Source organism: Phoenix dactylifera, chromosome 11 (assembly GCF_051530095.1).
Source record: "Phoenix dactylifera cultivar Ajwa chromosome 11, Ajwa_hap1_PhDact_Kaust_v1.1, whole genome shotgun sequence".
In the NCBI taxonomy this organism is placed as follows: Eukaryota; Viridiplantae; Streptophyta; class Magnoliopsida; order Arecales; family Arecaceae; genus Phoenix; species Phoenix dactylifera.
In genome coordinates, this window is record NC_143200.1 from 25,833,711 (window position 1) to 25,842,072 (window position 8,362).

The 8,362-nt window shown below is 39.7% G+C and overlaps 1 protein-coding gene and 2 pseudogenes across 4 annotated transcripts; 1 reads left to right on the top strand and 2 right to left on the bottom strand.

The window, feature by feature from the left end:
- Window positions 1-548: 548 nt before the first annotated feature.
- Window positions 549-4,460, bottom strand: LOC148700734 (brefeldin A-inhibited guanine nucleotide-exchange protein 1-like; annotated as a pseudogene).
- Window positions 651-4,811, bottom strand: LOC103702272 (brefeldin A-inhibited guanine nucleotide-exchange protein 1 pseudogene; annotated as a pseudogene). Of its 2 annotated transcripts, none has more exons than XR_003384706.3 (2): window positions 3,141-4,811; window positions 651-970 (listed from the first exon to the last, which is right to left on the bottom strand). The product of XR_003384706.3 is annotated as a brefeldin A-inhibited guanine nucleotide-exchange protein 1 pseudogene, transcript variant X2 (transcript). The 2 variants fall into 2 exon arrangements; XR_003384705.3 differs by having other exon boundaries at window positions 651-1,103; window positions 3,141-4,797.
- A 130-nt stretch (window positions 4,812-4,941) lies between these two features.
- Window positions 4,942-8,060, top strand: LOC103702273 (mediator of RNA polymerase II transcription subunit). Of its 2 annotated transcripts, none has more exons than XM_008784608.6 (6): window positions 4,942-5,125; window positions 6,207-6,276; window positions 6,989-7,088; window positions 7,178-7,235; window positions 7,325-7,681; window positions 7,763-8,060. In XM_008784608.6, the coding sequence occupies exons 2-6, from the start codon at window positions 6,241-6,243 to the stop codon at window positions 7,863-7,865; spliced, it is 654 nt and encodes a 217-aa protein (XP_008782830.1). In that variant the 5' UTR covers window positions 4,942-5,125; window positions 6,207-6,240; the 3' UTR covers window positions 7,866-8,060. The 2 variants fall into 2 exon arrangements, with proteins under 2 accessions (XP_008782830.1, XP_026658472.1); XM_026802671.4 differs by having other exon boundaries at window positions 6,210-6,276.
- Window positions 8,061-8,362: the final 302 nt, after the last annotated feature.

Here is an 8,362-nt window from a genome sequence, read left to right on the forward strand (position 1 = left end):
GAGACTGAACTGGCTAATTTCTATCAAAAGAATCTAAGCAAACCTTATTGGGAGGCAATCCTGCTTGTTTTAAAGTCTTTCTATCATTTGATACAAAATGCTGCATTTTATACCCTTGTGCTGCTAAATCCTGCATAAAAGAACATAAAGATAGAGACGAGCTAAGGGGAGTTTTCGGCGTCAATCTGAACTGAAATCCACGAAATCTGGGTACGGCCTGATGATTTCAGTGGTACGGCCTTCCCTGAGCAATGAGCTCCTGATTTCTGAAGAATTGCTTTTCTGCATAACAATTACCAAAGCTCTCAAGAACTCGTTCTGAAAGTTAAAATTTGCTAATTCCTCTCCCTCCAGAAACCTCAGCCAACTATTGCCATGAATCCATCACAACTATTGCAACTGTGAGATTTTCTGACAACCCAACTGAGGCAAAAAAAAGTCAGCAAGTACCCTCCAGATGCGAGACCACACCAATTGGATGCGGTTTCATATTATAATGCCAGCAACTAAAGAATAAAGCGATTAATAAATCATACATTGTGTTATTGTTTTACCGAAAATGGCAAGCTCAGAAGATTTACCCCTAAAGCAAGTTCAGAAACCATTCTTATGCAATTTCCACAATTTTTGTAATGCTGAAAACACAAGGATTTGTAGGAGACTGCAATTCCATCATGGAAACATTGCAAAGAGTCTTTACAAAAGCTACTATTGCAGCACCATTCATTCTCTGGCTATGAGCAAACATGGTTTAGCTCAAAACGCCCAATCTGGTCCAATAAATTTAAATTTGAAATAAAAATATTTATCTGTTCACGAGTAATCAATGATGAAGCATTAACTGATGCACTATCCTAAGAACCCCCTCGGACAACAGACATTACAGCTGGATTTGGAAGGGCATTTTCCTTTTGTCCTTTGAGGGTGGAATTGAAGGTGACTTCGTGACTTTTCCTCGACTCAGGAGGTACTGTAAAGAATGAAGCATCGAGAGGAGCACCCTCTCCCAGCGGGTGTAAATGCTCAAACCGTGAAAGATACATCAAAACAAGCTTCACGCTTCTTGTAAATAATTACCAACTTCCATGGCGATCAATATTATACTATTAACAAGTCAAAAATGGCAAGATACATATATTGTTGAAGGGGGAACAAAAAAGAAAAAGAAAACTCAATTGGGAAAAGTAATGAATTATAGAATCATATTTGCATGAAGAATCAAGAAATGATGATTTTTGACATCCTAAAGGAGAAATGCACAAGCTATCTGGTAACAACAATGATTAGCAGTACAAAATGGAAATGCTTTTTTGTTATTGTTGTTGCTGCTGCTGCTTCATAACATGTAATCTGAAAGCATGCAGACCTGTAGAGATCCCTTTAGCTTTTATACTACTTGAACAAATGACATGAAGAAGCCAATACAACTGAGAATCCCAAAGAACCAGGAAGTAAAATGATTTCTAAAAAAAACATTACGTCCACATATCTAAACCCTATTACTCATACATAAAGGATCATATAAAGTTTTCCATTATTAGCAATTATTTTATTTTGCATGCATTTCTTTTCTCAAGTTGCAGATTATGGTATCTAAAATAAGGTGGGAAATGTCAATAGTGTGTTTACAGCATAAAGGTATATTTAACTATACAAGAACCTATTAGCTCAACCTAATTATGTCCCCAGTTAAAGCATAACTGTGAGGACCCGTGCGGGCGTGTGTTTAGTCCCACATCGGTTATTCGCTAGGTAGATCTTGGGTACTCATACAGGATCAAGAAACCCAAATAATACCTTCCGGCTAGCCATTTTGGGTAAGGTCCTGGGTTGTTACAAATGGTATCAGAGCGGACCTGGCCCATAACCTATGTGGACTAGGGGACACTGCAGCACGGATCCATTGGGGCTGACCACGGGCCAATCGTGGTGTTTGTGATTAGATTTGAACCCTTAGCCTGACGAGAACGTCAGGGCTTGAACGGGGGGAGTATATGAGGACCTGTGCGGGCGTGTGTTTACTCCCACATCGGTTATTCGCTGGGTAGATCTTAGGTACTTATACAGGATCAAGGAACCCAAATAATACCTTCCGACTAGTCATTTTGGGTGAGGTCCTGGGTTGTTACAATAACATTCATTGACTGATGCTAGGAAATCAGCAAGTTCTACTTGGTTTAAGCATTATGCATGTGGTTCAAAAGCCACAGTGAAAGATCCATAATCTCAAACCAGAAAAGAAGACCAACCCTAATGTCAGAATAATAATAAGGAAGAAATGATATTGATGCCACCTTTAATCCTGCCAAATACAATACAACATATGAAGCTATGCAGTAAACAAGTGTCTCTAATGATAATACACAAGTCCCCTTAACAAAGCTCTCACTTCCATTCCAGACGGAAAAAATATCAAGGCTAAAAGGCTGCAATCAGCCTACCAGCAGAACATTTTTGAGTATCCTATCATCAGATACTTTAATGCAAGTAATAAGTTTTTAAATATATACACATAGTAAAGTATCATATTTTCTTCTTTACTTGTAATTACACGATGAAATTAGGCAAATTTCTAACAAAGAGTACCGATAAATAGTAAACTCAATGTAGCAGCACACGTATTATGATATAATTGTAATTTTTTGATATATTTGCATCTCACAAAATTGTACTCATGCCCAGGTTTTGAAGATTGAAGTATCAAAAAATATGAAATACCAATACATTGGCACCTATTCCTTGTGTAAGTAAAATCTATTATTGAGAAAAAGATTCCCAGTCATTTTTTTTCACTTCATTATGTTGTAACAGACAAGCTTGTATCAGGAAAATTAATAAGGTCCAAGAAAATAAAAGTCTCTTGGTCACTCCAACAAAAAAGCTTCAGAATTTAGAAGTTTATTTTGCTAGACAATGGGACCAACACAACCAACCAAGAAAAAAAGTCTAATCTATGACTAAGCATAAGGTTCCCAATTCCCATCCTTAAACAAAGTCCATCTTTCACTGCATCCTTAAACAAAGTCAATCTTTCACTGCCTCATTATCATGCTAGTACATAATGAGGGCATGTTGCTCGATCAAAATTGGTAAATTTATAATACTACTTAAATATAAAAGAAAATCCTTAGTATGATTACCTTCACAGCATCAACAATCTCGTGCTTCATGTCAGCAGCAGAGTGAAGGTATGCAAATTTGGCCATACAGATGTAACAAAAAGCATCTCTCTGCATCTGCATACGTATAACTGAGGTGACGCGCACCACATCAGAAACCATGCAGATAATGAGATGTAGCTGCCTTATCACCACTTTGGTCAAGTGTCACACTGAAAGCAGCCATCATATGGGCCCAGCAGACCTCCATCATAAATCTTGGAATAGCTGTATCGCTGACAGCATAAAACACAGACCTGCATGACCAACAAGAGTAAATATAATCAGAAGTAGCATTAAATTCCTCCCACTGAGCATTATCAAAATTGATCTTTCTCTAACTTCCCACTCTTTGCTTTGAATTTCTCCTGGATATTCTTAATGAGCAAGTCATTTGCACCTAAAGCCTTTTCTTCTGCCTGTTTCCAATTGATTAAGCTGAAAATACTGTCCAAGCCCAAAAGCTTATTGATACTGCTTGTCTACTTGTTCTGTGGAGCTGAAGAATCAGCATTCATTTTTATTTCATTTTTCACTATTTGATCATACAAGGAACCCAAATAATCTTCTGGTAAATCCTTTCCATCATTTATTCCTTGATTGTTGCAACTGAAATCAACTTTAGACATCTACACCAAAACAAGGAGAGTATATAACCTTCTAGTTTTAAATGTTTTAAGAAAAAGGGCAGCTCAGTGCACAAAGCTCCTGACATTGCGGCGTCTAGGGAGGTTAGATTTACACAACCTCACCCATATGTGAGGAGAGGTTGTTTCTGTGTTTCAAACTCGTGACCTTCAGGTCTAAATAGAGCAACCTTACTGTTGCTCCATGGCTCGCCTACTTTTAGTTTTAACTGCTCTACATATAACAGAAACAACATAACTGAACACACCTTGTCTTCGGCCATATTGTTGTGTGCATATATATTTAGTATTGTCATAGAATAAGCAAGAACATATGCAGTATCTAAACTGGCAAAAGAACTAGGGTTTCACTTGCAGTAGAATTCTGTGAACTTCTCCATGATGCGTTCAATTCTGTGCTTCTCCCGGCAACCTAAAGCCCCACAAGAAAAACCTAAATGGCTTCATCAAAATCCATAACTTCCAAATTAAATGAATCCACCTATGCATGTATAACTTTCAAAGGGAACTCTTCCCTTTCACCCAGATAATCACCGATCATGGTTTGATTCAACCCAGTAGTGTTTTTCAGGAATGAAGCTACTTTCTCCGACGAAGCACCCACAGATGGAGCCAACGAGACCGGACGCGGCGTGAAGTCGGCGGTCCTGGCCATCGGATCGGTAGTCGATCTCGCCGTGGATGAGGCCGAGGGAGAAGAGCTTCTAGGCGCAGTCAAGGGCGGACTCAGCGACCTTGGCGGAGGCCGTATCGACGGCGAGGGCGAGGGGGTGGAGGACGGTGTCGGCGTCTGACGAGGAGAGGCCGCGAAGGGCAGAGGCGGGAGAGTTATCGCAGTCGGTGATGGCGTCGAAGCGGTCAAGGGCGGCTTTGCAGGCGGAGACGAGGTTGGAGTGCTTCCGCCAGGCGACGTTCTTGATGACCTTGTCGAGAGTCGGGCCAAGGACGCGGCCGGCGCGGGAGGTGCGCCCCAGGGGCTCGGCGGAGGCCATGGCGGACGCCGGAGGAGATCAGATCCGGGAGGCCATGGATGGTTAGGATTCGAGATTGGAGTGGAAAGAAGCCATGCGAGGTGGGGGCAGAGAGGGGCGTAAGGGATACCCTGATCTCTCATCTTCCCAATGGAATGAAGGGAAGGGTATTTTGGTCATTTTTGAAATAGATGACCGGCACAAACGAGTGGTTAACGGTAGTTAAAATGTTCCTGGGTCGCACGTGATTGGGCTTTTGAGTCACCATAATAACAGTCGGTGAGGAGGAGGGTTCTTAGAAACGAGCTGTGTCGAGGGTGGAAGCCTCGTTTCTTCTCCGCCTGAAAAGGTGAAGTCTTTTTGCCCCCGAAAAATTTAGTGGGTTTTGTATTCTTTTATGAAAGCGGTACTGAATTTATGATCTGTTGTTGGATTTAAGCATCAATAGGGTAATAGGCACTTGCCTAAGTTGTATCATTTCATAGGTTACCTGTTCTTGTTATCGATTGCCAAATGTTCGACGACATGCCTCAGTGGCTAGGACTGTAATCAAATTTGCATTCTCTCTTTTATTGTCCTTTTCTCCTTTTGTCATGGGTACCTTTTTTTTTCTCTATTTGAAATTGAGTCATTGATAGGTGCTGCTTGATTTTATAAATATTTAGAACGAAAGATAAATTTCAGACTGAAGCAATATGAGGTGGGGTCATGTTACAACAGAGATGTAAGCTAAGATCAAAGTGTACCTTTGGACAAAATACGCACCAAAAGGATGATTAGAAAATGTACATGATGGGGAGATGAAAGCAACCTTTGTTTCAATGGGTAACTTTGAGCTTTAGCAGATGCTTTCTTGCAAATGTCTAATATTGGTGGGAATTCTTTGCACCTGACAGAAACTTATGTATAAAATTATTTGAAGAGAAAGCTTGAGCATGGACTGGAATTGTGACTAATGACTATGGCAAGTCATTACTTGAAAAGAACAGGAAAGTGAAGCTTCACAGACCGTCTTTGATGAGATCATTGAAATTGAGTGGTGGAATCTGTTTAACCCATCTACCTAAAGATGATGATGGTTTTTGTAGTTTGGTTGCTATTGGAGTGACCTTGTTTGGTAGGAAAAGTGTGATCCTGGCATCCACCTAGACGATTTGTACTTTAAAGAAAAAATGGAAGAAAATTTTAGAATGGAGAAAGATTGTAGCAGATTTTTTCCGAACAGGAAAGCCTAATTCCAGTCTTGAAGCATATTTCACATATCAAGTCTTGTGCATTATATAGAAAACACTGACTTAAGATCTGGATCATAATTAACCTGTAGAATATTCTATTGACTTTTCATACAGGATGCTGCATCTTTTGAAGCTAATTTTTTCCACTGTAATAGAAGAGATTACAAATAATAATGATGTGTGATTTGTTTGTAGAAGGAAAGGAATTGTGGGGAGAAACAAGAAGTAAATGGAGTGTGTGGTGCAAGGGATTATTGAGTCACAGGTATTGTCTGCATGTCACTACTACTGCTTTTTCACTATTCTATGCCATGTTTTCTCTATGCTTTATTGTTTAAAGCTAATTATCTGTATTTAGAGCAAACTCCCTCTCCCCCCAACAAAACCCTTCTTTGACATCCTTTGTTTCCTGGAAACATAATTTTGAAACATGATTTAGTAAATCTGCAGTAAGAGGTTCGTTGTTTAAACTTTTATATGGCATACACACCATGTTAAGTTGGATATGAGATGGACCAAGGGCTCTCATAGCTTGCATTGGCCATGGATTGACTTTTTGGAGACATCTTGTTTACTTGCATTACATGGTCAAAGGAATTAAAAACTTCATATTTTGAACAAGCATTACCTATTCCCTTTATGTAATAAGCTTCAGCTTTGGAGAGTATCTTGTTTACTTGCATTACTTGGTCAAAGGAAGTAAAAACTTCATATTTTGAACAAGCATTACCTATTCCCTTTACATAATAAGCTTCAGCTTTGGAAAGTATTTGGTATGAAATACAGGAAACACTGACTTCTGAGAAATTTGCTGTTTTAAGTTGGAACAGACAGCAGCAGCAAGGCAGCTTAGTAGTATATAAAACCCAGATTTTCCTTTATTAATTCAAAATTTGTTTTTTCTTTCTTTGTTTTGTTTTTTTGGGCACAAGAACAATTCCCGTTACACGAGGCATAACAATGGTGTCTGTTTTCAGCACGTTGAAGCCCTGGAGATTCTTCTTCAGGGCCTTTCTGGTGTTCCAAAAGAACGTGTCAGGGTGCATGAGCTGTGCTTAAAAAGTGGACCAAACCTTGGTGAGCATATTGCAGCTGCGAATTCATTATCATTTCTGCTTGGTAGCCAATGGCTAAGGCTCACATAAAGATGCCTTTGTGTTTTGTAGGAGCTGTGCCCTCTGAGGTCCGTCTTTTGTGTGATTTAGCGCAGCCAACACCATCTTGGTATATCTTTCACAGTCACCTCATAAGCATTACTTCCTCAATACTTCTCCCAAATCAACCTGAATGACTGATATCTTCTGATCACATAGGACTGTACGGCATGTCGGGGGTGCCATGAGAGGTGCTGGTGCTGAGCAGATGTCGGTTTTAGTCCGAACCATAGTCGAGAGCAAAGTGGGCCATAACGTTCTGCGTTTCTTTTATTCCCTCGGTTACAAGTTAGACCATGAACTTTTAAAGGAGGGTTTTGCATTCCGTTTCCAGAGAGGAGCCCAGATAACTGTTACTGTGACTTCTGCCAATAGAATGCCTAAACTTCATGCGACAGATGAAGCTGTGCCTGTCACTCCGGGCATACAACTGGTTGAAATCACGGCACCAGCTGCAGCTGAGAACTATAATGAAGTTGTTTCTGCTGTTTCTTCTTTCTCCGAGTATTTGGCTCCGTAAGTATATCCTGCCATGCCACTGCTGATCATAGGCTGTTTGATTGATTATTTGTTGATGAAGCTTTTGGTTTTCTGCAGGCTCTTGCATCTCTCGAAGCCTGGTATTTCAGCAGGTACTGCTCCTACAGCAGCAGCAGCTGCTTCTTCTCTTATGTCAAATAGTCGTGCAAAGACCTTATAATGTAATGTGCCTTAAAGTATCCCTTCTTAGTTGATGTTTGGATGCCAAATCAAACATTAACACTAACTTATCTGTTTTCATGAGTAGTTTTGTTGTTTCATCCATGGGGTTTTATATTCATCCATGATTGTGTACTATTTTAGATTGTTTAAGTACATAAACGAAGGATGAAACTTTCATTCAATAACTTGATAAGGTTTCTTTGTGTTGGTTATGTTTATGGAAATGAAACTTAAACTAGCAAAGCAACTTATTAAAAGCAAAATATCAGGAGATGTTGCAAATCTAATTTTAGAAAAAAATACATAATGGTCCCCTCTTTTTTTGCCTCATGACATTTTGCTCCCATCCTCTGTAACACATTTCAGTTATATCTGTTAACTTTTGATTTGTTGTAGTGTCACCCTTCCAAGTTCCATCCTTAATGCCTACATGATAATGTAGACATGTTTTATAACTAAACTGCCCTCATCTTTTAGGGTTCAGGATGTTCAGGG

What these genes read in the sequence shown, in the direction of transcription:
- LOC103702273 (XM_008784608.6), top strand. Translation starts at nt 6,241, where the DNA reads ATGGAGTGTGTGGTGCAAGGGATTATTGAGTCACAG. An exon ending in AAAAAGTGGACCAAACCTTG is followed by an intron (nt 7,089 to 7,177) that starts GTGAGCATATTG and finishes TGTGTTTTGTAG; the next exon opens with GAGCTGTGCCCTCTGAGGTC. An exon ending in GCGCAGCCAACACCATCTTG is followed by an intron (nt 7,236 to 7,324) that starts GTATATCTTTCA and finishes CTGATCACATAG; the next exon opens with GACTGTACGGCATGTCGGGG.